General features: G+C 39.0%; 2 protein-coding genes across 2 annotated transcripts in view; one reads left to right on the forward strand and one right to left on the reverse strand.

The window, feature by feature from the left end:
- The window catches only part of LOC308333246 (phosphatidylcholine:ceramide cholinephosphotransferase 1-like), a gene marked incomplete at its 3' end in the record, with an annotated part of 47,433 nt that extends 31,108 nt beyond the window's left edge, over positions 1-16,325 (reverse strand). The window contains exons 1-2 of the mRNA XM_080789514.1: positions 16,234-16,325; positions 14,593-14,695 (exon numbers count right to left, since the gene is read on the reverse strand). The remainder of the gene's footprint in view (positions 1-14,592; positions 14,696-16,233) is intronic.
- minpp1b (multiple inositol-polyphosphate phosphatase 1b) lies at positions 15,946-26,327 on the forward strand. The gene is made up of 7 exons (XM_080789515.1): positions 15,946-16,474; positions 17,703-17,894; positions 19,574-19,768; positions 22,023-22,120; positions 22,440-22,570; positions 23,755-23,888; positions 24,970-26,327. The coding sequence occupies exons 1-7, from the start codon at positions 16,084-16,086 to the stop codon at positions 25,218-25,220; spliced, it is 1,392 nt and encodes a 463-aa protein (XP_080645641.1). The 5' UTR covers positions 15,946-16,083; the 3' UTR covers positions 25,221-26,327.
- Positions 26,328-26,508: the final 181 nt, after the last annotated feature.

Raw genomic sequence — 26,508 nt, forward strand, 5'->3', positions numbered from 1 at the left:
TTGGAGAGAAGACTCGTACAGGATAAACCAGGGGTGTCCAAACTTTTTTCAAAGGGGGCAATATTAGAAAATATTAAAACACCCACGGGACAACCTTACTATATCTCCTGACATAATGTAGTGACATACTAGTCTATAACAAAGTCACATAATGTAGCGTCGGACTATAGTCTATAACAAAGTCACATAATGTAGCGTCGGACAAGTCTATAACAAAGTCACATAATGTAGCGTCGGACTAGTCTATAACAAAGTCACATACATGTGCATTGCATTTAAACGATTCTATTGAACTCATCATATCATCATCAATATTTCATATCAATGGTCTTTTGTCGGGTGTGTACTGTGAACAAAAAGAGTCTCTCAGCCTTTTTTCAGCCATATGTCACATTGCCAAATGTAACCAGAGGAGCAACGTAAAAATAATAATACAAGGAAGAAGGAACAAGGTAAACTAGAAAGGCAGTTCCTGTAGAAACTGCGTGGGCTCGCATAAATTGCAATGTATAAAGTTATTGCCGTGTCAAGTTTGAAACTCGGGGACCGGAGTAATAGTGTTCCCATTGGTGGTCTAAATCCATAATCAATATTTCGGGACTGTAGCATATTGTAAACAAAAGTAGAAAATGTATTAAAGCTGAAGTAAAAGTAAAAAAAAAAGTATGAACATTTGGAAAAACTAGTTTAAGCATAAATAACTGCATAAAGCGGAATAAAGTATGTGGAAGCTGTAGAAGTGTTTTTAAAAGTTTTTCTTTAAATGTAAAAAAAATAATCTTTATTACAAAAATTCAAGTTTTTTATATATATATATAAAATATATATATTTTTTTCATAAGTAAAAAAAAAAGGTTAAAGTTTTTTTTTTTTAAGTTTGCTTTTTTTTCAAAAAAATTCATTTTTTTCAAAAAAATACTTTTTTTTCAAAAAAATACTTCTTTTTCAAAAAAATACTTTTTTTTCAAAAAAATACTTTTTTCAAAAAAATACTTTTTTCAAAAAAATACTTTTTTCAAAAAAATACTTTTTTTCAAAAAATTACTTTATTTTTTATTTTTTTGCGTGCGTGCGTGCGTGCGTGCGTGGTGTGCGTGCGCTTGCGAGAGCTGTGTAAAGGCCAGCCAATAGGAAGACAGGGTGTGTGTGTGCGTGTGTGCGTGCTCTTGCGAGAGCTGTGTAAAGGCCAGCCAATTGCACAAATAGCAGACCTACAAGCTCACAAGGTATCGCAGAGCAACTCATTGAGATCTTGTAACTTTAATGTCAGCCCTGTAATTAAGCCCTTATATGTCTCAGCTGTGGACGTAAAAGACTTCCAAGTTCTATGCCAGTACTATGACTGGGAGATTATAATGGCCGTGAATGGGGGGAAACTATGCCCCGAACAAATTGCTCTATCGCAAAAAGTAAAAGTCGAATGCAAATATTTTTTTCGCTGTGAGTGGCCTGAGATATTGAGGTACACCATGTGCGATTGTGGTGTTGGTACGATTGAAAATGTGGTTATAAGAGCGAGTTAAGAATTGTCAGCGCGATAATTTCCTCGTAAGAATTATACAATGGAGGTCAATGAGCAGATTGACTGTTTTTGTGTCACTTAAAAGGCCGTAGTTCACATTCTGTATGTCTCTGTGCTTTGGTGGTCACATTGTGTGAAAGAGGACATGTGTGGCTACAAAATGACAAAAGAACATGCGTGTAAAATGAATACTTTGGCCGGGACGACAATTTGTTTGGTAAATTTTCAAGGAAAGAATTTCAGTCTCCACACTCTAGTCAAAGAAGCTCCGCACTCTAAAATGGCACTAATTATGCGAAACGGCCTGCGATTGAACTGCGATTTCGGAAAAACCGTTTAACGTATTAGAATACGGTTTGAACCGTCCAGAGTCCAGAGTCGTGTGAGCGTTCTAAAGTTTAAATCACGTTTCTACGACAAAGTATGCCAGAGTAATGAGGCTGCAAAAGTGAGCTTGATTTAGAGATAAAATCCCATTCATTGTCTATGGGAGGAGGTTAAAAAAGTTAAAAAGTTAAAAAGTATAAAAAGTATAAAACTTTGTAAAAAAAAAAATACAAGCAACAATCACTTCAAAGAGCTGAACAGTTTGAAGTTTGAACTAAATTTCTAGCATAAAGTATGTGGAACTAGTAGGAAACCGAAGCTTGAAATCCAAGGGTAACTAGAAAGCAGTTCCCTACGGAAACTGTGTGGGCTCGCCAAAAGACGCAATGTATATAATGTACAGTAGAAAATGTATTAAAGCTGAAGGAAAAGTAAAAAAAAAGAATGTATAAAAATGTGTAAAAAGAATAAGCATAAATAACTGCATAAAGCGGAATAAAGTATGTGGAAGTTGTAGAAGTGTTTTTAAAAGTTTTTCTTTAAATGAAAAAAAAAAATCTTTATTAAAAAAATTCAAGTTTTTTCTTTTAAGTAAAAAAAAAAAAAAGAGGTTAAAGTTTTTTTTTTTTTAAGTTTTCATTTTTTTCAAAAAATTACTTTTTTTTCAAAAAATTACTTTTTTTTCAAAATAATACTTTTTTTTCAAAATAATACTTTTTTTTCAAAATAATACTTTTTTTCAAAAAAATACTTTTTTTGGAAAAAATACTTTTTTTTGGAAAAAATACTTTTTTTTGGAAAAAATACTTTTTTTCATTTTTTTGCGTGCGTGCGTGCGTGCACTTGCGAGAGCTGTGTAAAGGCCAGCCAATAGGAAGACAGGGTGTGTGTGTGCGTGTGTACGTGCGTGCGTGCTCTTGCGAGAGCTGTGTAAAGGCCAGCCAATTGCACAAATAGCAGACCTACAAGCTCACAAGGTATCGCAGAGCAACTCATTGAGATCTTGTAACTTTAATGTCAGCCCTGTAATTAAGCCCTTATATGTCTCAGCTGTGGAAGTAAAAGACTTCCAAGTTCTATGCCAGTACTATGACTGGGAGATTAGAATGGTTCTGAATGGGGGAAAACTATGCCCGAACAAATTGCTCTATCACAAAAAGTAAAAGTCGAATGCAAATATTTTTTTCGCTGTGAGTGGCCTGAGATATTGACGTACACCATGTGCGATTGTGGTGTTGGTACGATTGAAAATGTGGTTATAAGAGCGAGTTAAGAATTGTCTGCGCGATAATATCCTCGTAAGAATTATACAATGGAGGTCAATGAGCAGATTTGCTGTTTTTGTGTCACTTAAAAGGCCGTAGTTCACATTCTGTATGTCTCTGTGCTTTGGTGGTCACATTGTGTGAAAGAGGACATGTGTGGCTACAAAATGACCAAAGAACATGCGTGTAAAATGAATACTTTGGCCGGGACGACAATTTGTTTGGTAAATTTTCAAGGAAAGAATTTCAGTCTCCACACTCTAGTCAAAGAAGGCCCGCACTCTAAAATGGCACTAATTACACGAAACGGCCTGCGATTGAACTGCGATTTCGGAAAAACCGTTTAACGTATTCGAATACGGTTTGAACCGTCCAGAGTCCAGAGTCGTGTGAGCGTTCTAAAGTTTAAATCACGTTTCTACGACAAAGTATGCCAGAGTAATGAGGCTGCAAAAGTGAGCTTGATTTAGAGATAAATCCCATACATTGTCAATGGGAGGGAAAAACTATGAATAAAGTTAAATATTTGAAAAATTATAAACTTTTTCAAAACAACTTTTTCAACAATGAAAGTTCAAAGATAGATGAACATTATAAAGTTTGAATGAAGTTTCAAAGTGAAAGTATGACGGAGTAATAAGAGCTCCAAAAAGTTAACTGTGAAAAATGGGACCTTTCTTCCATCGACTCTCATTATAAAGGATGTAAAAAAAAGTTAAAAAGTTAAAAAGTATAAAAAGTATAAAACTTTGTAAAAAGTTGTATGCAAGCAAGCATAACTGCAAAGAGCTGAACAGTTTGAAGTTTGAACTAAATTTCTAGCATAAAGTATGTGGAAGTAGTAGGGTGTCAAAAAAGACGGCGGAATAAAGAATAAAGAAGTATAACTAGAAAGCAGTTCCCTACGGAAACTGTGTGGGCTCGCCAAAAGACGCAATGTATATAATGTACAGTAGAAAATGTATTAAAGCTGAAGGAAAAGTAAAAAAAAAGAATGTATAAAAATGTGTAAAAAGAATAAGCATAAATAACTGCATAAAGCGGAATAAAGTATGTGGAAGTTGTAGAAGTGTTTTTAAAAGTTTTTCTTTAAATGAAAAAAAAAAAATCTTTATTAAAAAAATTCAAGTTTTTTCTTTTAAGTAAAAAAAAAAAAGAGGTTAAAGTTTTTTTTTTTTTAAGTTTTCATTTTTTTCAAAAAATTACTTTTTTTTCAAAAATTACTTTTTTTTCAAAATAATACTTTTTTTTCAAAATAATACTTTTTTTTTCAAAATAATACTTTTTTTCAAAATAATACTTTTTTTTGGAAAAAATACTTTTTTTTGGAAAAAATACTTTTTTTTGGAAAAAATACTTTTTTTCATTTTTTTGCGTGCGTGCGTGCGTGCGTGCACTTGCGAGAGCTGTGTAAAGGCCAGCCAATAGGAAGACAGGGTGTGTGTGTGCGTGTGTACGTGCGTGCGTGCTCTTGCGAGAGCTGTGTAAAGGCCAGCCAATTGCACAAATAGCAGACCTACAAGCTCACAAGGTATCGCAGAGCAACTCATTGAGATCTTGTAACTTTAATGTCAGCCCTGTAATTAAGCCCTTATATGTCTCAGCTGTGGAAGTAAAAGACTTCCAAGTTATATGCCAGTACTATGACTGGGAGATTAGAATGGTTCTGAATGGGGGAAAACTATGCCCGAACAAATTGCTCTATCGCAAAAAGTAAAAGTCGAATGCAAATATTTTTTTCGCTGTGAGTGGCCTGAGATATTGACGTACACCATGTGCGATTGTGGTGTTGGTACGATTGAAAATGTGGTTATAAGAGCGAGTTAAGAATTGTCAGCGCGATAATTTCCTCGTAAGAATTATACAATGGAGGTCAATGAGCAGATTTACTGTTTTTGTGTCACTTAAAAGGCCGTAGTTCACATTCTGTATGTCTCTGTACTTTGGTGGTCACATTGTGTGAAAGAGGACATGTGTGGCTACAAAATGACCAAAAAACATGCGTGTAAAATGAATACTTTGGCCGGGACGACAATTTGTTTGGTAAATTTTCAAGGAAAGAATTTCAGTCTCCACACTCTAGTCAAAGAAGGCCCGCACTCTAAAATGGCACTAATTACACGAAACGGCCTGCGATTGAACTGCGATTTCGGAAAAACCGTTTAACGTATTCGAATACGGTTTGAACCACGAAAAAGTCCAGAGTCGTGTGAGCGTTCTAAAGTTTAAATCACGTTTCTACGACAAAGTATGCCAGAGTAATGAGGCTGCAAAAGTGAGCTTGATTTAGAGATAAATCCCATACAAAGTCAATGGCAGGAAAAAACTATAAATAAAGTTAAATATGTTAAAAAGTATAAACTTTTTCAAAACAACTTTTTCACCAATGAAAGTTCAAAGATAGATCAACATTATAAAGTTTGAATGAAGTTTCAAAGTGAAAGTATGACGGAGTAATAAGAGCTCAAAAACGTTAACTGTGAAAAATGGGACCTTTCTTCCATCGACTCTCATTATAAAGGATGTAAAAAAAATATTAAAAGTTAAAAAGTATAAAAAGTATAAAACTTTGTAAAAAGTTGTATGCAAGCAAGCATAACTGCAAAGAGCTGAACAGTTTGAAGTTTGAACTAAAATTCTAGCATAAAGTATGTGGAAGTAGTAGGTGACCGAAAAAAGTGGCGGAAATTGGAATAAATAAATAACTAGAAAGGCAGTTCCTGTAGAAACTGCGTGGGCTCGCATAAATTGCAATGTATAAAGTTTTTGCCGTGTCAAGTTTGAAACTCGGGGACCGGAGTAATAGTGTTCCCATTGGTGGTCTAAATCCATAATCAATATTTCGGGACTGTAGCATATTGTAAACAAAAGTAGAAAATGTATTAAAGCTGAAGTAAAAGTAAAAAAAAAGTATGAACATTTGGAAAAACTAGTTTAAGCATAAATAACTGCATAAAGCGGAATAAAGTATGTGGAAGCTGTAGAAGTGTTTTTAAAAGTTTTTCTTTAAATGTAAAAAAAATAATCTTTATTAAAAAAATTCAAGTTTTTTCTTTTTAAGTAAAAAAAAAATATATATTTTTTTTTCATAAGTAAAAAAAAAAAAGGTTAAAGTTTTTTTTTTTTAAGTTTGCATTTTTTTCAAAAAATTTCATTTTTTTCAAAAAATTTCATTTTTTTCAAAAAATTACATTTTTTTCAAAAAAATACTTTTTTTTCAAAAAAATACTTTTTTTTCAAAAAAATACTTCTTTTTCAAAAAAATACTTCTTTTTCAAAAAAATACTTTTTTTTCAAAAAAATACTTTTTTCAAAAAAAATACTTTTTTCAAAGAAATACTTAATTTTTTATTTTTTTGCGTGCGTGCGTGCGTGCGTGCGTGCGTGCGCTTGCGAGAGCTGTGTAAAGGCCAGCCAATAGGAAGACAGGGTGTGTGTGTGCGTGTGTGCGTGCTCTTGCGAGAGCTGTGTAAAGGCCAGCCAATTGCACAAATAGCAGACCTACAAGCTCACAAGGTATCGCAGAGCAACTCATTGAGATCTTGTAACTTTAATGTCAGCCCTGTAATTAAGCCCTTATATGTCTCAGCTGTGGACGTAAAAGACTTCCAAGTTCTATGCCAGTACTATGACTGGGAGATTATAATGGCCGTGAATGGGGGGAAACTATGCCCCGAACAAATTGCTCTATCGCAAAAAGTAAAAGTCGAATGCAAATATTTTTTTCGCTGTGAGTGGCCTGAGATATTGAGGTACACCATGTGCGATTGTGGTGTTGGTACGATTGAAAATGTGGTTATAAGAGCGAGTTAAGAATTGTCAGCGCGATAATTTCCTCGTAAGAATTATACAATGGAGGTCAATGAGCAGATTGACTGTTTTTGTGTCACTTAAAAGGCCGTAGTTCACATTCTGTATGTCTCTGTGCTTTGGTGGTCACATTGTGTGAAAGAGGACATGTGTGGCTACAAAATGACAAAAGAACATGCGTGTAAAATGAATACTTTGGCCGGGACGACAATTTGTTTGGTAAATTTTCAAGGAAAGAATTTCAGTCTCCACACTCTAGTCAAAGAGGCCCCGCACTCTAAGATGGCACTAATTAGCCGAAACGGCCTGCGATTGAACTGCGATTTCGGAAAAAACGTTCAACGTATTCGAATACGGTTTGAACCGTCCAGAGTCCAGAGTCGTGTGAGCGTTCTAAAGTTTAAATCACGTTTCTACGACAAAGTATGCCAGAGTAATGAGGCTGCAAAAGTGAGGTTGATTTAGAGATAAATCCCATTCATTGTCTATGGGAGGCAAAAACTATAAATAAAGTTAAATATTTTAAAAAGTATAAACTTTTTCAAAACAACTTTTTCACCAATGAAAGTTCAAAGATAGATGAACATTATAAAGTTTGAATGAAGTTTCAAAGTGAAAGTATGACGGAGTAATAAGAGCTCAAAAAAGTTAACTGTGAAAAATGGGACCTTTCTTCCATCGACTCTCATTATAAAGGATGTAAAAAAAAGTTTAAAAGTTAAAAAGTATAAAAAGTATAAAACTTTGTAAAAAGTTGTATGCAAGCCACAATCACTTCAAAGAGCTGAACAGTTTGAAGTTTGAACTAAATTTCTAGCATAAAGTATGTGGAAGTAGTAGTGTGTCAAAAAAAAGGGTGGAATAAATAAATAAACTTATAAATATAGGCTGGCAATAACTAGTGTGTGCTCGCTGTAGCGAGCCCACAACTAGAAAACAGTTCCCTACGGAAACTGCGTGGGCTCGCCAAAAGACGCAATGTATATAATGTACAGTAGAAAATGTATTAAAGCTGAAGGAAAAGTTAAAAAAAAGAATGTATAAAAAATTGTAAAAAGAATAAGCATAAATAATAAGTAAAAAAAAAAAGTTAAAGTTTTTTCTTAATAAGTTAAAAAAAAAAAAAGTTAAAGTTTTTTCTTAATAAGTAAAAAAAAAAAAAGTTAAAGTTTTTTTTTAATAAGTAAAAAAAAAAAGTTAAAGTTTTTTCTTAATAAGTAAAAAAAAAAAAAAGTTAAAGTTTTTTCTTAATAAGTAAAAAAAAAAAAAGTTAAAGTTTTTTGCTTTTTTTAAGTTTTCATTTTTTTCAAAAAATTACTTTTTTTTCAAAAAATTACTTTTTTTTCAAAATAATACTTTTTTTTCAAAATAATACTTTTTTTTCAAAATAATACTTTTTTTTCAAAAAAAATACTTTTTTTTCAAAAAAATACTTTTTTTGGAAAAAAATACTTTTTTTCAAAAAATTACTTTTTTTTCAAAATAATACTTTTTTTTCAAAATAATACTTTTTTTTCAAAATAATACTTTTTTTTCAAAAAAAATACTTTTTTTTCAAAAAAATACTTTTTTTGGAAAAAATACTTTTTTTGGAAAAAATACTTTTTTTTGGAAAAAATACTTTTTTTGGAAAAAATACTTTTTTTCATTTTTTTGCGTGCGTGCGTGCGTGCGTGAGCTGTGTAAAGGCCAGCCAATAGGAAGACATGGTGTGTGTGTGCGTGTGTGCGTGCTCTTGCGAGAGCTGTGTAAAGGCCAGCCAATTGCACAAATAGCAGACCTACAAGCTCACAAGGTATCACAGAGCAACTCATTGAGATCTTGTAACTTTAATGTCAGCCCTGTAATTAAGCCCTTATATGTCTCAGCTGTGGAAGTAAAAGACTTCCAAGTTCTATGCCAGTACTATGACTGGGAGATTAGAATGGTTCTGAATGGGGGAAAACTATGCCCGAACAAATTGCTCTATCGCAAAAAGTAAAAGTCGAATGCAAATATTTTTTTCGCTGTGAGTGGCCTGAGATATTGACGTACACCATGTGCGATTGTGGTGTTGGTACGATTGAAAATGTGGTTATAAGAGCGAGTTAAGAATTGTCTGCGCGATAATATCCTCGTAAGAATTATACAATGGAGGTCAATGAGCAGATTTGCTGTTTTTGTGTCACTTAAAAGGCCGTAGTTCACATTCTGTATGTCTCTGTGCTTTGGTGGTCACATTGTGTGAAAGAGGACATGTGTGGCTACAAAATGACCAAAGAACATGCGTGTAAAATGAATACTTTGGCCGGGACGACAATTTGTTTGGTAAATTTTCAAGGAAAGAATTTCAGTTTCCACACTCTAGTCAAAGAAGAGCCGCACTCTAAAATGGCACTAATTACGCGAAACGGCCTGCGATTGAACTGCGATTTCGGAAAAACCGTTTAACGTATTCGAATACGGTTTGAACCACGAAAAAGTCCAGAGTCGTGTGAGCGTTCTAAACTTTAAATCACGTTTCTACGACAAAGTATGCCAGAGTAATGAGGCTGCAAAAGTGAGGTTGATTTAGAGATAAATCCCATACAAAGTCAATGGCAGGAAAAAACTATAAATAAAGTTAAATATTTTAAAAAGTATAAACTTTTTCAAAACAACTTTTTCACCAATGAAAGTTCAAAGATAGATGAACATTATAAAGTTTGAATGAAGTTTCAAAGTGAAAGTATGACGGAGTAATAAGAGCTCAAAAAAGTTAACTGTGAAAAATGGGACCTTTCTTCCATCGACTCTCATTATAAAGGATGTAAAAAAAAGTTAAAAAGTTAAAAAGTATAAAAAGTATAAAACTTTGTAAAAAGTTGTATGCAAGCAAGCATAACTGCAAAGAGCTGAACAGTTTGAAGTTTGAACTAAAATTCTAGCATAAAGTATGTGGAAGTAGTAGGTGACCGAAAAAAGTGGCGGAAATTGGAATAAATAAATAAATATAAACTGGGGATACCTATTGTGTGCTCGCTGTGGCGAGCCCACAACTAGAAAGCAGTTCCCTACAGAAACTGCGTGGGCTCGCCAAAAGACGCAATGTATATAATGTACAGTAGAAAATGTATTAAAGCTGAAGGAAAAGTTAAAAAAAAGAATGTATAAAAATGTGTAAAAAGAATAAGCATAAATAAGTAAAAAAAAAAAAGTTAAAGTTTTTTTTTAATAAGTTAAAAAAAAAAAAGTTAAAGTTTTTTCTTAATAAGTAAAAAAAAAAAAAGTTAAAGTTTTTTCTTAAGTAAAAAAAAACAAAGTTAAAGTTTTTTTTCTTTTTTTAAGTTTTTTTCATTTTTTTAATCTTTTTCAATTTTTTTCATTTTTTTCAATTTTTTTTCAATTTTTTTCAATTTTTTTCAATTTTTTTCAATTTTTTTCAATTTTTTTCAATTTTTTTCAATTTTTTTCAATTTTTTTCAATTTTTTTCAATTTTTATTTTGAAAAAAAAAAAAAAAAAGTTTTCATTTTTTTGCGTGCGTGCGTGCGTGCGTGCGTGCGTGCGTGCGCTTGCGAGAGCTGTGTAAAGGCCAGCCAATAGGAAGACAGGGTGTGTGTGTGCGTGTGTGCGTGCTCTTGCGAGAGCTGTGTAAAGGCCAGCCAATAGGAAGACAGGGTGTGTGTGTGCGTGCGTGCGAAGACAGGGTGTGTGTGTGTGTGTGTGTGTGCGTGCGTGCGTGCGTGCGCGCACTTGCGAGAGCTGTGTAAAGGCCAGCCAATAGGAAGACAGGGTGTGTGTGTGTGTGCGTGCGTGCGTGCGTGCGAAGACAGGGTGTGTGTGTGCGTGCGTGCGTGCGTGCGTGCACTTGCATGTGTCTAGCCTAATTGCACAAATAGCAGACCTACAAGCTCACAAGGTATGGCAGAGCAACTCATTGAGATCTTGTAACTTTAATGTCAAGCCCTGTAATTAAGCCCTTATATGTCTCAGCTGTGGAAGTAAAAGACTTCCAAGTTCTATGCCAGTACTATGACTGGGAGATTAGAATGGTTCTGAATGGGGGAAAACTATGCCCGAACAAATTGCTCTATCGCAAAAAGTAAAAGTCGAATGCAATTTTTTTTCCCGCTGTGAGTGGCCTGAGATATTGACGTACACCATGTGCGATTGTGGTGTTGGTACGATTGAAAATGTGGTTATAAGAGCGAGTTAAGAATTGTCTGCGCGATAATATCCTCGTAAGAATTATACAATGGAGGTCAATGAGCAGATTGACTGTTTTTGTGTCACTTAAAAGGCCGTAGTTCACATTCTGTATGTCTCTGTGCTTTGTTGGTCACATTGTGTGAAAGAGGACATGTGTGGCCACAAAATGACCAAAGAACATGCGTGTAAAATGAATACTTTGGCCGGGACGACAATTTGTTTGGTAAATTTTCAAGGAAAGAATTTCAGTTTCCACACTCTACTCGAAGAGGCCCTGCACTCTAAGATGGCACTAATTAGCCGAAACGGCCTGCGATTGAACTGCGATTTCGGAAAAACCGTTCAACGTATTCGAATACGGTTTGAACCGTCCAGAGTCCAGAGTCGTGTGAGCGTTCTAAAGTTTAAATAACGTTTCTACGACAAAGTATGCCAGAGTAATGAGGCTGCAAAAGTGAGGTTGATTTAGAGATAAATCCCATTCATTGTCTATGGGAGGCAAAAACTATAAATAAAGTTAAATATTTTAAAAAGTATAAACTTTTTCAAAACAACTTTTTCACCAATGAAAGTTCAAAGATAGATGAACATTATAAAGTTTGAATGAAGTTTCAAAGTGAAAGTATGACGGAGTAATAAGAGCTCAAAAAAGTTAACTGTGAAAAATGGGACCTTTCTTCCATCGACTCTCATTATAAAGGATGTAAAAAAAAGTTAAAAAGTTAAAAAGTATAAAAAGTATAAAACTTTGTAAAAAGTTGTATGCAAGCACACATCACTGCAAAGAGCTGAACAGTTTGAAGTTTGAACTAAATTTCTAGCATAAAGTATGTGGAAGTAGTAGGGTGTCAAAAAAGACGGCGGAATAAAGAATAAAGAAGTATAAATATAGGCTGGCAATAACTAGTGTGTGCTCGCTGTAGCGAGCCCACAACAATAGTGTGCTCGCTGAGGCGAGCCCACAATTATATTCTGGGAAATGCCCAGGTTAAAAAGCCTTATGGAGGGGAAAGGAACTGGTTGGAATAACGTGTTCCTTACTTCCTTCCACGTCCCCTGTCAGGTGTAAAGGAGCAACTTGGACACTGAGGCATGAAGGAAGCATGAGTTGAAGTCTGTTGGTCTCCCCAGGTTGGCGGAGGGTGTGTAGAGCCCAGGATCACATTAGATAATTGACACACGGGTGAAAAATGGGTTACAAAATCACGGGATAAAAAATATATATATTAAAAAAAAGTCATACGGCCCGGCTGCGGGCCGTATTACATTCATCCCAGGGCTGCATTTGGCCCGCGGGCCACACTTTGGACACCCCTGGGATAAACAGTTGAAATTGGAAGTGTTGTTGACGCAAAGAAACGAGCAGACACATTTGACATTTCAAACTGTAACTGAGAGGCTGATAAATGGGCATACGCTCTCCTCCTGATTGGTTGAAATTGGCAATGGCAACCCACCTGACAAATTGACTTTCTGTTTATTAAAGAGCGCGAGAGAGACGACAGGGAGACCCCATGATTAGCTTATACCATTACCATCTGAATATAAAGAACCTTTTCATTTTCCCCCACGCAATTGTTGTTATTTTGACGAAAATCACTGACGAAATCACTTACAGCAGTGGTTGGTTCCCAAACTTTTTCATGCCAAGGACCCCCACATTGACACTAATTACTGATCATTCTCAGCCCGTTTAATTTCAAGGACCCTCCAGTGTGACGTGCATTAATTACTCTACCGACCCCCCATTTAATGTCATTTCTATCTCTGGGACCCCCCCGATTTATATTGTAAAATGAATGTTAATTTAACTCTGAGACAGTGTACAAAATGGAACCACATTTGTACACGCTCAGAGTTACAGACCCATAAGGGTCCATTTGGTTACAAACTATAATTTAGCTGGGGGGGGACCCCCTGGAACTCCCTCAATGACCCCTGGGGGGGGGGGGGTCTCCGGACCCCACTTTGGGAACCTAAATGATTTGCTTTCTACTTGGACCTCTGCGACGCTCTAAGCCCTACTGGGCTTCATCCCTGACAGCACGTGCTGAAGTACGATCTAACTACGGCTTTCAACACAGTGTTGACCATCATGCAATACTACTTGAACAGAATGCGTTGGACTTTATGGCACGGTCTTTATTGACCATAAATAAAGGTTTACGAAGTAGTAGGCCTACTAGCCCGGTCCCCAGCACCTTCTTCTAGCCCCCCCCACCAGGTCCTACTAGCCCGCTCCCCGGGACCCACTAGTTTGGGTTTCAGCTCTAAATTCTCTCTTGGGTCTTTCTTGAGCTATAAAACATTCAGGGACCATGCAGTTTACATGATCCTGCCAAATTATTAAAAAAATAAAAATAAATAGTGATAGATACCTGTATGCGGAGATGACCCTCAAATGTACATGTATAACTGTGTGACTATATGGTCCCATATAGATTTACTGACAAAGTGCATTTCCTAACAACTGGCCTGAATATTAAAGACTTCTGGTGTGACACAACGACTTCCTTCCTCAAGTGACACAACTTGACAGGCAATCACCCACTAATTTACAACTGTAACTTGTAAGCCTTTGATGTGACAAATAAAACGGATTCCTAGGGATAGAGCACCCACTCCAATCTGTCGGAAAGACAGACAGACAGTTTCAGTTCACTGAAATATCTCACTAACACTGTGATACTGCTTCACAGGACAAAACCTGTAACATGTCTTTGTACCTGCGCCAAGGTTTGTGTGTGTGTGTGTGTGTGTGTGTGTGTGTGTGTGTGTGTGTGTGTGTGTGTGTGTCAGTCTGTCAACGAAAGCTAATTTCCAGCACCGTTGGACCGATTGGCATGAAACTGTGCACACACATTCCATGGGAGGCCAGAGCAGAACCAGTTGCCCAAATTCTTCTTCTATATCAGGGGTTTATATAATAAAAGGAATTTTATTTATAATTTTAAAACATTTCCCCATGGACCACCTGCAGGCCTATTGGGCCATGGACCACTAGTAGTCTGTGGAACATCGGTTGAGAAACAGTGGCAAGTATTAGACAAGTGTTACGAGTGTTACGAAAGCACTCATCTTAGCCCATATCGCAGCCCAACACAACAGCGGTCCCCAGGTTGATTCTTAGCCAGGGTGGTGGTCCCTGGTTCGCAATCAGTTGAAAACCCCTGGTATAAATTGTTTACAATTGTTTTAAAATGAATGTTCTAAGTGTAATGAAAGCAAAGTAACTTGGGGAAGAAAAAAGAAAAAAAATCACAATAAATCGCAATATCGAATCGTAATATAATTAAGAATCACTATATAAAATCAAACTCGCCGATATGGTTTCGAATCGGGCGGTATGTGAGTCGTCCCACCATTAGCGGAGACCTGTCCTCCGAGGGGCACCTATTTTTTGTTACTTGTGAATTACACTGTGATCAGATCCACTATCCTTATAGAACCCACAGCCTATAGCCTTTCTTTCACACACATCTCTCTTCATTTCTCATACCTGGAAAACGGACAGGGTGCATCCTTCCATCCATCCATGATTAAACCATCCATCCAGCCTTTTCCACTGTTCCTTTGATGAAGGGTGGCACAGCGATGCTGCACTGCAGGAAACAATTAAGGCAACAACTGTAACTGTGTGTAAACTATATATATACTGTAAATATAACCATAACCAAAAAAATTGTATTGAAACAACACAAGTATTATAAAATAACAATAACTAACTGAATGTAAATAATGTAATTCTATTAACTCTGTATCAAATAACCACATCAACTGAAACTGTTTTTATTTTAAGAAGAATTTACCCCATGCAAATATAGGCTATCCGGCAGCTTCATGTGAGGCAGACGACGTGACTAGTGTGTGTGTGTGTGTGTGTGTGTGTGTGTGTGTGTGTGTGTGTGACTGCAACACTGATCGAGGATAACGGTTAATAGAACGAACCCTCAACCCACTGCCTGTAAAATATGACTTTAATGTGTGCAAAACCAGCGCCTGCGCTGCAGGGTCAGCCCTTCAGTCATAAATGCAGTGGTGGATGGATAGCCTACCTCAAGTACATTTTCTTACTTTACTGGAGTTAGTGGACTGTACTTCCACATTATTTGACTTTTACTCCGCTACACCTCAGAGGCAAATATTGTAGGCCTACCTTTAAGCTATTACAATTATTTGAAAGCCTTAGTTACTATAGCTATTTTGTAGATTTTGATTATTATAACAAAACTGGAGCAAGAGCAGTCTGTGTTTGTTTGTTTGTTTGTTTTACCGTACGGGTTACATGTGAGACTTTTTAAGCCATATTACGAATACGACTGCGTTTAAAAGTACATTTAGAAAATAACTGTTGAAATGAAACACGTGTACAGGAATATAGTGCAGCTGAATAAACATATGGAACAATTAAAAACGCACCCAGATAGAAAGAACAGCAACCACGGGACACATGACATTTGATTTGCATAGTAAATCTCTGCTCATGTGTGTCTATTAAACCCTCGTTGTTTGTTAGATTGAGAATGCTTGTTTTCTTCTATATCAAGTTCAAATAGGGAATATATTATGTGCAGCACGGGGAAATTGCAATAAACTATTTATATTTTTTGTTCGGCCAACAAGAGAGGTCAAAGTTGAAAGGTACCACATGGACCCGGAACATCAACAAAACAAACGAGGTAGAGTTGAAAACCCGTCCCATAGCCCAGAGGGTCGTATCACCATGTGATTGGCTAGTGAGTTGTTATGCAAAATGCAAAATTGTAATGGTAATCTCCCCTGACAACCAAACTAGCCAATCACAGCGCGACCAACAGTCCGGGCTATGGGATCTCGACCTTTGCCCAAACAAAACAAACAAACACTAGCCAGCAGGCATGTCGTAGACAGTAGCATAGCGTTAACCTATTTAACCAACAGAAGAACACTAACATTATATTAACTAACTACCTCAAAACAACAACATTACTCACACTGTCACACACACAAGATGACGCCGTTGTTATACAAACAAAGCTTCTTCCTCACCGCGTTCAGTCTCTCTCTGACCCGCGTGGCTCACTGCTCCACCGGCAGAAATATACCGCACATCGCCTCGTATTTCGGCACCAAAGGCCGCTACGAAGAGGTGAAGCCTCACCTGCTGAACGACGGTATCCTCTCGGTCGACGCGTCCGTGCTAAAGCCGCCGTCTGCGACGGACTGCAGGCCGATCCATCTGACCGCGATCGTGCGCCACGGCAGCCGCTACCCCACGGTGAAGAACATCAGGCGGATGAGGAGGCTGCACGAGCTGGTGGTGAACGAGGCTGCTGGCTCCGAGGGTTGGCTGGAGGAAATCAGAAGCAGCTGGGACATGTGGTACACAGACGACATGGACGGTAACGCATAATATAATATATGCCCTGAAATTAAATCTCCGTGTTTAAATCATGGGTCCAAAAAAATCCCATATTATCACAATATCTTTGACCATATTGTGGGGGTGAATATTCTTTCACAAAAATATATGTAATGTATTTAATTAGATATAAGATTTGGATAAATAATCGGCAGTAGGGAAAGGCTAATAATAGAATCGCTAGAACAGTATTAAAGTTAAAAAAACTACATCAATTCACTATTGTGATAAAAAATAATAATAACACTTGTTTTGGAAATATGTACAGTCATTCTAGCAGGATGTCCATGCAGTGTTGCTCAACACGTGTGACAGTCACTGACAGATGCCAGTCATCTATAAGTCATATCACCACTGATGATTCATCAGTCATATATATCATAAATGCTATGCAACGTTTCAGTCTTCGACTTACAATATGATTTATTTCACTCGGTATGTTTTGCATGTAGTTACATTTCTACACCACTTTGTGTCACTGTGTGATTACTCAGTGGTTTTCACTGATGACATTTAGCTTTAGATATTTATTTTTGGTGATCAAAATAACAATTCTTCTACAATCTCTAATTGTGTCTAACTTCTTGTAAATTAAGTAATGCAGATGTTTAACAATAATTTAACTCTTGAGAGCGTAAAATGAAAGCAAATGGACCCGATTACAACATAAACATTACAGAGACTTTAGTTGTTGCACACATGCCTAAAATAGCTCTTATCTGCAACAACAACGTAATGTATTTTTCAAACTCCAGCTTGTCCCTCTCCAGGCTGTATGAACAGCGCTCGAGTGCTCGGTTTCAAAGCATGCAGTTCAACAAAAGAACCAAACAAAATTAAATAAATAAAAAATATAACAGAAAACAAGCAAATAGAACATTAATTTTCACAATACAATATGAAAATACTGTCATACCGGTCAAAATGTACAGTATTAAATGTGTCCGTGGTGTGTCGAGATGGTTCGTGTCAGGATAATAGTCACATTCTGTATATTTTTTTCTAAGTGTCCCTCATTTTGTGACATGCAGTCACATACTGTGCAGCCAGATCCCTGGCTGCAGGTCCCTCTCCCAACAGAATGAGTTGTTTGTCATTGTCATGCAACTCTTTAAACTTTGGGATCAACAACTCAAATGTATTAAAATATGTGGTTCTTATATTATTATATTTATTACATCTCTCTCTCTCTCTCTCCCTCCCTCCAGGCAGACTGGTGGAGAAAGGGAGAGACGACCACCGGCACCTGGCCACGCGCCTCGCCAAGCTCCTCCCCTCCCTCCTGGACGAGGCCAACCTGAGAGACGGGCGGCTCAGGTTCCAGACGAGCTCCAAGCACCGCTGCGTCGACAGCACGGAGGCCTTCCAGCAAGGACTGCATAAACACTGGGGCATAGAAGGTATGGGAGAGACTTGGAGATCGAGGGAAGTGTGATCGATGTGGCACAGCAGCCACATTGGAAAGAGATTGGACCTCTGCTTTGTACTTTCTTCATCACAGGTCTTGCCAATCATCATTCTGGGGCGGGAACCCCTAATTTTCAGATGGGGGTCGGCGGCCAATTACATATATTTTTGGGGTCCTTGATATGAAAATGTTTGAGAACGAATGACATAGAAATATGGGTTTTTCATCGGGATTTCGAAGGCATAGAACCGCCCTCGGGTCTAAATGGGTTAAGGCTCTGTTCCATTTAGTGTAGCACTGTGGTTCTCAAACGTTTTAATTTCAACGACCGCCATTATATAACTCTGAGAGTGTACCAATAGAACAGGGTTCATTATATAACTGAGTGTACCAATAGAACATTCAGTTCATTATATAACTCTGAGAGTGTACCAATAGAACAGGGTTCATTATATAACTGAGTGTACCAATAGAACATTCAGTTCATTATATAACTCTGAGAGTGTACCAATAGAACAGGGTTCATTATATAACTGAGAGTGTACCAATAGAACATGGTCCATTCAGTTCATTATATAACTCTGAGAGTGTACCAATAGAACAGGGTTCATGATATAACTGAGTGTACCAATAGAACATTCAGTTCATTATATAACTCTGAGAGTGTACCAATAGAACAGGGTTCATGATATAACTGAGTGTACCAATAGAACATTCAGTTCATTATATAACTCTGAGAGTGTACCAATAGAACAGGGTTCATGATATAACTGAGTGTACCAATAGAACATTCAGTTCATTATATAACTCTGAGAGTGTACCAATAGAACAGGGTTCATGATATAACTGAGTGTACCAATAGAACATTCAGTTCATTATATAACTCTGAGAGTGTACCAATAGAACAGGGTTCATGATATAACTGAGAGTGTACCAATAGAACATGGTCCATTCAGTTCATTGGTAGCAGTGTAGCAGTGGTAGCAGTGTTTTCTTTTTTTGTGATTTTCTTTAATGTGATCCTGGGCTCTACACACCCTCCGCCAGCCTAGTTCCCATATATGGGGGGCATGGGGAGAGCAACGGACTTGAACTCATGCTTCCTTCATGCCTGAGTGTCCAAGTTGCTCCTTTTACACCTAATAGGTGTCCCTGGTTGGACGTAGCGCTTGGAAGGAACACGTTATTCCAATGTTGTTCCTTTCCCCTCCATCAGGCGCCCCGGCTGGCCAGGGGGAGGCAGTTTAGAGACCAGGATTACTGCCTGTTTTTTGTGAGGGTACCACTACCTACCCTAGGGAAACGGGGAGAACATGAAAACTCCACACAGAAAGGCCCTTTCGCCAACCCCGCCTCGGGTATGGGCACTGATGACGCGGAGGAGGAAACACGCCGCCAGCACCCACAGCGTCCCGAGCGGGAATCGAACCCAGGACCTTCTAGCTGTGTGAGGCGACAGCACTACCAGTAGCAGTGTAGCGGTAGCAGTGTTTTCAGTGAGCCAAAAATGACGTTAGACTAGAATGGAGTATCATTGGTAACACCTGTGAAGGAAGAAGGGGCCCAATTTCTGTCCAATATGGCTGAGAGCACAGAGATGTAAACGTGATTATTTAATAACCTGTCTATAACCTGTCTCTCTCTCTCTCTCTCTCTTTCTGTCTGTCTCAGAGGTGACATACCGCCACGAGGTGAACGATGAGCTGATGCGGTTCTTTGAGCACTGCCAGGGCTACGTCGAAGGCGTGGAGAAAAACAAGACGGCACTGGCGGAGGTGGAGAAGTTCAAAGGAGGAGAGGAGATGGAGAGAGTGATGAGGAGGGTGGAGCAGAGGCTGAGCCTTCCTCGCCACCGCCTCACACCGGGTGAGATGTGGCCTCGAATCATATTACGTTCGGCCCCCCTGCCTGTCTGTGTCGGTCAGTATTTCCGCAGCTGATCTCGCAAACTACCTGACGGATCAGAGTCATGTTTATTCTGCATGGCTGCCAGCAGGACACGGTCTTCGATTCCTGAATATTTCTTCAGGTTTGGAGATTACAATGGAATTGGCCAACCTCTCAGCTTCTTGGATAGGCTCTGCGCACAGCCATAGCGTAAAACAAATGGAGCCTCTTCCTCAATGCCTTCGCATGTCTTACCAATTGCACTAAGGAAGGCTCTGTTCCATTTAGCACAGTGATTCTCAAACCTCTTAACTTCAAGGACCCCCGTAACTCTTGAGAGTGTACAAATGGAACCGTATCTTCCATAATGGGCCATTTCAAAGCGCCTCAAGGAACCATGATGAGGGTACCTGAACCACACTTTGAGACCCACTGGCATAGCAGACTCTGGGCTCTGTTTGACCAGTACCAGAACAGGGCCTTCATTAGTATCATTGGTAACACCTGTGAAGGAAGTGTAGAAGAGGCCCAATTCCTTTCCACTATAGAGCGTCGCGAGACCCGGAAAAGAAATCCCCGTTCATTTTCCCTCATAGACTTTTCAGAAAGTATTTATTTAAAGACGTTTACGCCGCGGACAAAGCCAACTCTTGTCTTTTGCATAATTCACTACCCGTTACTAAATCCTGCACCGACTGCTTGGTGTGCCCCAAACAAAAACGTATTTACGGACATGTCTACTTTTTGCTGCCTTGAGCCCACCTTTCACAGTATCCATAGTAGTGATCGACCGATAATCGGCCACGGCCGATTATCGGCTTCGATATTCATGTTTTTTATTAATATCGGTATCGGTGGTAAAAGTTAATAATCGAAAAAAAACGGCCGATTATTATATTTTGTCATAAATGCGCAAAAAAGTACAACAACCACTCCACTCTCATTGAAAATCCGGTAGAGTACGGTTGTAAGGAGATGTATATAGCTTAGCTGCGTGTCTAACACCGAGGAGTAGACACACACAGAGCACAGCACGCTCTGCCTGTGCTCCTCCCTCCCTCCCAGTTCCACACACACACGGAGTAAAAAGAGAGAGGACCAGGGCTAGAAGGAGTAATACTAACCTTGTAACCATAAACATTGCTGTTTTCATCTTGCATTAACAAAAATAAAATCCACACTGAGAGGGACAGAAGGTGTAACAGTGGTAGACCTACATTAGCCAACGCTAGCTCCTATGCTAACGCTGCAAACGTACAGCAGATGTAAACGGTTCTTTGATTGTGTGTGTGTGTGTGTGCGCGCAAGCGCGTGCCCACATGCTGCGTGTGTGTGTGTGTGTGTGTGTGTGTGTGTGTGCGTGCGTGCATGCATGCGAGCCAACTGAATGTTTTCTAAAAGGACAACTTTTCCCCCCCATCCTGACCAGCCTATTATTATTATTATTGCATTTTGGCTATGTGCAATAACTAACTGCAAGCCAATGAAGAATTAACCAATCAGTAGCATTGTCAATATTTGTCTTAATTTCTAATTCATATGTATTTAGTTGACAATAATATAACGGTAGGCCAGTGTTTTGAGACATACAAGGCTATTGTCTTGTATTGCTATAAAATTATGATCTTGAAAGTGGCAAATTTCAGTGGTGGAGTAAAAACAACAAGGTCACATGGCTTTGGGGAGTTTGGGCAGCAGATCTACAAGCTCTCAACATGTCATGCTGCAATGTGCTGTGGGCTTGTAGATCACCAATTTGGATAAATAAACTGATTATTTTTCCCTGATTTCTTTTTAAATAAATGTTTTAAGCCTGTGCCTGCACTTCATACAGCACTATGTTCCATATTCTGCTACAGTACATGTTTGCACTAAATTAAAACTGCATTTGATGGGGGGGGGGGGGGTTGTTACTGAAAACGATGTTGGTGCTTCTTGCACTAACTTTTTATAAGCAATAAATGTTCTCCAATGCATTTAAAGGAATTGTTGTGTTAGAATTTAGTTACTGTAAAAAAATTTTTTTTTACTTAAATTAATATCGGTCATAATATCGGCTATCGGGCTTTTTGATTCTCCACTAATCGGTGATCGGAAATATCGGCCAAAAACCATATCGGTCGATCACTAATCCATAGTAATAGGTGGTTGCACACTGGATGGAAAAATTAGCTCGGTGTGTGGGGACCTTAAATGTACTTATTATTAAACCCAGTATTCTCTCTCTCTGTAGACCTTGTAGAAGCAGCGTTCTTCCTGTGTTCCTATGAGTTCTCCATCAGGGACCTTCTCTCTCCCTGGTGTCAGCTGTTTGATGTGGAAGACGCTACGGTGAGTCCGTGACGCACCGCCAGGGCGAGGAGCCATGTATTTATACTATTTACTGTATGTACTGTACCACAACTACAACCACAATGTGTTGTGCTGTGGAATGACGTGGAACAGTCGAGAAGGGCTTGTGACTCACTCGTGTGTGTGTGTGTGTGTGTGTGTGTGTGTGTGTGTGTGTGTGTGTGTGTGTGTGTGTGTGTGTGTGTGTGTGTGTGTGTGTGTGTGTGTGTGTGTGTGTGTGTGTGTGTGTGTGTGTGTGTGTGTGTGTGTGCGTGCGTGCGTGCGCGTGCGTGCGTGCGTGTGTGTGTGTGCGTGACAGGTGTTGGAGTATAAGGGGGACTTGAAACAGTACTGGAAGAGAGGCCATGGTCACGACATCAACAGCAAGTCCAGCTGCTCTCTGTTTCATGACCTGTTCGCCAGACTGGATCTGAGCACTCAGTACAGCAGGTCTGATGCACACACACACACACACACACACACACGTACGTACGCACGCACAGGTTTATATTACTCTACTTAATACTTGTGAGGTCGTCAACATGTTCGACAGCGATTTTACGCTGTCGAAACGTAACCAGAAGCCTAAACCGAAACGAAAAATAAGCAGATCTACAAGCTCACAGTGTGTCACGCTGCGACACGTCGTGACCTTATAGATCAGCTAATCTTTCAGTGCATGACACTGGCGCCCAACTAAGTATAGATCATCATCATCATCGTCGTTTATTCCAGCCCCTAAATCTAACCTCAAAAGTGTCTTAATTCCTAGTCTTAAACCCAACCATAAAAGTCTATTTATTTTTCCCCCTCTTCTTGTGAGGACCAGGAAAGCTGTACAAATGCTACTACGGTATAGACTAGCGTCGCAGTCCCGCCCCCTCGAGAGACCCGGAAAAGAAATCCCCGTTCATTTTCCTCATAGACTTTTCAGAAAGTATTTATTTAAAGACGTTTACGCCGTGGACACAAAGCCAACTCTTGTCGTGACCAATCATGACAACAAACACAACTTTTCAGGCCAAACAAAGAATTAGAAAGTAGAAAAAAAAACGGCAGGTTACCACACTTTTTTTTGGTTTGTTTCTTCTTCTTTGTAATTATTTGTTTGGTCCAAAATATTGTGGGTGTTGTCATGATTTGTCACGTACAAGAGTTGGCTTCGTACGACGCTTAAAAAGGTCTTTGACTTTAACCCATTCTGAACGGGAACCCATTTTGGTGTCAGCATCATGTTATGCTTTAGCTAAGCTCATAGCGCGCCACCGAGTGGCGCGCTACGAGCTTGTAGGTCTGCTATTTTTTTTTAATCGAAGAACGACTGACATTTTTTTTAAATCTGATCTCAGGTCAGAATGGGTTAATCAGACCAGTGTGTGTCCAGTGGAAACCTTGTATGAATCTGATCTCAGGTCAGAATGGGTTAAATAAATACGTTTTGAGAAGCCTATAATGGAGAAAATGAACGGAGAATCATTTCCTGGGCGACTCGTCGTTCAGGAAAGGGGGGAGGGGACTGCGACGCTCTATACTCGCGGGGACATTTCGGTCCCCGTCGGTGGTATCGCGGTGCGAAGCGCACGCGTTTCGGACGGGATATAACCGTAAGTTGTCTCTTTTTTGTGGTTTTTCAGGTCGGGTCAGACGTTGCCCGAGGCGGTGACGGTGCAGGTCGGACACGCCGAGACTCTGCTGCCCCTGCTCTCCCTGCTGGGCCTGCACAAAGACCCCACGCAGCCCACCGCCGCCAACTACCACACACAGCACGGTATAGGGCGTTCAGCCGTTCACTTCTAGTCATTTGTTTTTAGCTAGTTGACTTAGTTGTGTCCTGGATAGTAGACCTCATTTCCTGTCGGGAATCAGTTGAGAAACAAAACAATTTTGTCCAACCTCTGCTAATTTAATTATCGGACTATTTTGGGGAAGTGTTTGTGTTCCCTCTGATCCTTCTGGAAGCCACCACCATTTACTTTTGAGTATTCATGCCTTTCGATTTTAGTTTAGTCATACCATACCATCTTTATTTCTATAGCACATTTAAATAACAACAAGTTGTACCAAAGTGCTTTACAATAAAATAATAAAAATCACAACTTCTTTTATAAACAAACAACATACAGTACACAGTGTCACTTTCAACATCAAAAGCTCATACTATGCTTGGAAAAGCCAAAGAATAAAAATATGTCTTGAGGCGTGATTTAAACACCTGAAGAGTGGGGGCTTGTCTTATGTGCAGAGGCAGCTCATTCCAGAGTTTGGGAGCTGCCACTGCAAAAGCCCGGTTCCCTCTGAGCTTCAGCCTTGATTTAGGCACCACCAGGAGAAGCTGGTCAGACGCTGTCATAGTGACGCAGTCATAGTCTTTGGACTGAAACTTCATTTCGTTTTAGTCACATTTTAGTCACCTGGAAATGTCTTCGTGTTAGTCTAGTTTTAGTCGACTAAATGTCATAAGATTTTAGTCGACTAAATCTACAGGTGATTTAGTCGACTAAAATGTGTTTTGGCGGGCCTTGATGCCGTCGTAATGAGTGTTTTTACACTTGCTGAAAATGTTTTCAGCATGCAACCAAGAGTAAAATGACTTCTAGTGGATCTCTTGTCCACTATAGTCCCTTCCTAACATTTTAGTCTAGTTTTTAATTGTCGACGAAATTGTCAGTATATTTTGTCTTAGTTTTAGTCATCGTAGCTTAGTTTTCATTTAGTTTCCATTCGTTTTTGTCAGTGGAAAAAGGTAGTCGACGAACATTTTTCGTCTTAGTTTTACTCGACGAAAACAACACTGCTTGTATCAACGTTTTTTTAATCTTTTCCTTTTTTTTTAACGTTTTCTCTTCCAGACAGGAGTTTCCGCAGCGGCCGCATCGTCCCGTACGCCGCCAACCTGCTGTTTGTCCTGTACGACTGCCCCCGCCACGGCGGCACCCGGCTGCAGATGTTGCTCAACGAGTCGCCGGTTCGATTCCCGGGCCTGGAGGAAGAAGACGCCCCGCTGTACCAGGACGTGCGGCGGCGCTACTCGGAGCTGCTGGGCGGCTGCGACTTCACCAAGGAGTGTGAGGTGGAGCACAGGAAGAACACCGAGCTCTGAAAAAACCCACGTATATGGGGGTGTGCGCGCTTCTCCGACACACGCCAAAAGTCTGACATGCACAAATCACCCGTCGCTACCCGACACGCGTTGGCCCGATAGGCGTTGCGTCATGCTTGCGGGTTAGGGTTACTGGGTTAGGGTTTGGGGGTAACGTGTCGGTCTATGAATGACTGTCGGACTGTCCGTATGTCGGAAACTAAAGCCTGTACCCGTAAAGATTCTCTTATTTGAACTTAACGGCTGTCAAAATGACAACATTTAAGTCGACGACTAACTTGTCATACAAATACAGTAATTGCGATTAACGATTTAATTGGGGTTTTGGCATTGGACACTGGAACATACTAACTAAAGTATACAAAGAAATGCAATAATCATATACTTCCCCCAGTGCAAATAGCTGATCTGCAAGTGGCATGTGTAAGCTGCTATTTCCTCTATTTTTGGACAATGTTTGAAAAAATCTTCCAACATGGAAACGATTATGACGATCGTGTAATCAATGTGACAGGCCTACAGTAGAGTGTGCAAATTGATAAATTAAATGTAGTGGAAAAAGTTATATTTTTGGTTATAGCAATTTATAAAATGCTGTTTTGTCAAGTCAAAGCTCTATATACGCATTTTTAATCCTTGCTATAGTGTTTGTTCTGTAACAGGGGTCTTTAATAAACATAAATCTAATATTTATTTGACCATTGACAATACAGGGCTTTGTATGTGCGTTCCTCTGCCACACGCGCGCGCAGACAACATTACATTCACAGAAAACCACACAGTGATGAAAACACATGATCTTCGATTAATTACGATTAGTTATTAACGGCTAACTTCTTAACGGCGATTCATTGATTAACGATGAACTATTAACGTCCCTAAGTGTCCTTGTAGGCCAGTCAATCTAATGCCCAAAACCACACCAGCTGCAACTACTTGCTACTGCCATGGGGAATAATGGTTGTAGTAGGTTTTTTTTAGGATCATTCAAATAACATAAAACATTGTCAATTAAATATTTAGTGGATCATGGTAAATTCAGGGGTTGAACGTTGGGGTACCATTTAACAACCTATATAAGGCAAAAGAAATAATCAAAATATTGGGGGGGGGGGGGGGACGACCATGGAACAAAACCTTTTCAGATGGTGGGTCAGTGGCCAAATACACAGAAGATGTTTGAGAACCGCGGATTTAGAAGGCATTTGTAGAATCGGCCACAGGTCTTAATGGGCTGATATTTCAGCTCAAGCAGAAACAAATGCCACACGTGCAAACGTAACGTTCA

The sequence above is a fragment of the Protomyctophum bolini genome, assembly GCF_963924005.1.
Source record: "Protomyctophum bolini genome assembly, chromosome: 18".
Lineage (NCBI taxonomy): Eukaryota > Metazoa > Chordata > Actinopteri > Myctophiformes > Myctophidae > Protomyctophum > Protomyctophum bolini.

Coding starts and splice junctions, on each gene's coding strand:
- minpp1b (XM_080789515.1), top strand. CDS start 16,084: ATGACGCCGTTGTTATACAAACAAAGCTTCTTCCTCACCGCGTTCAGT. Junction 22,121..22,439: donor TTGATGTGGAAGACGCTACG/GTGAGTCCGTGA, acceptor TGTGCGTGACAG/GTGTTGGAGTATAAGGGGGA. Junction 23,889..24,969: donor CAACTACCACACACAGCACG/GTATAGGGCGTT, acceptor TTTCTCTTCCAG/ACAGGAGTTTCCGCAGCGGC.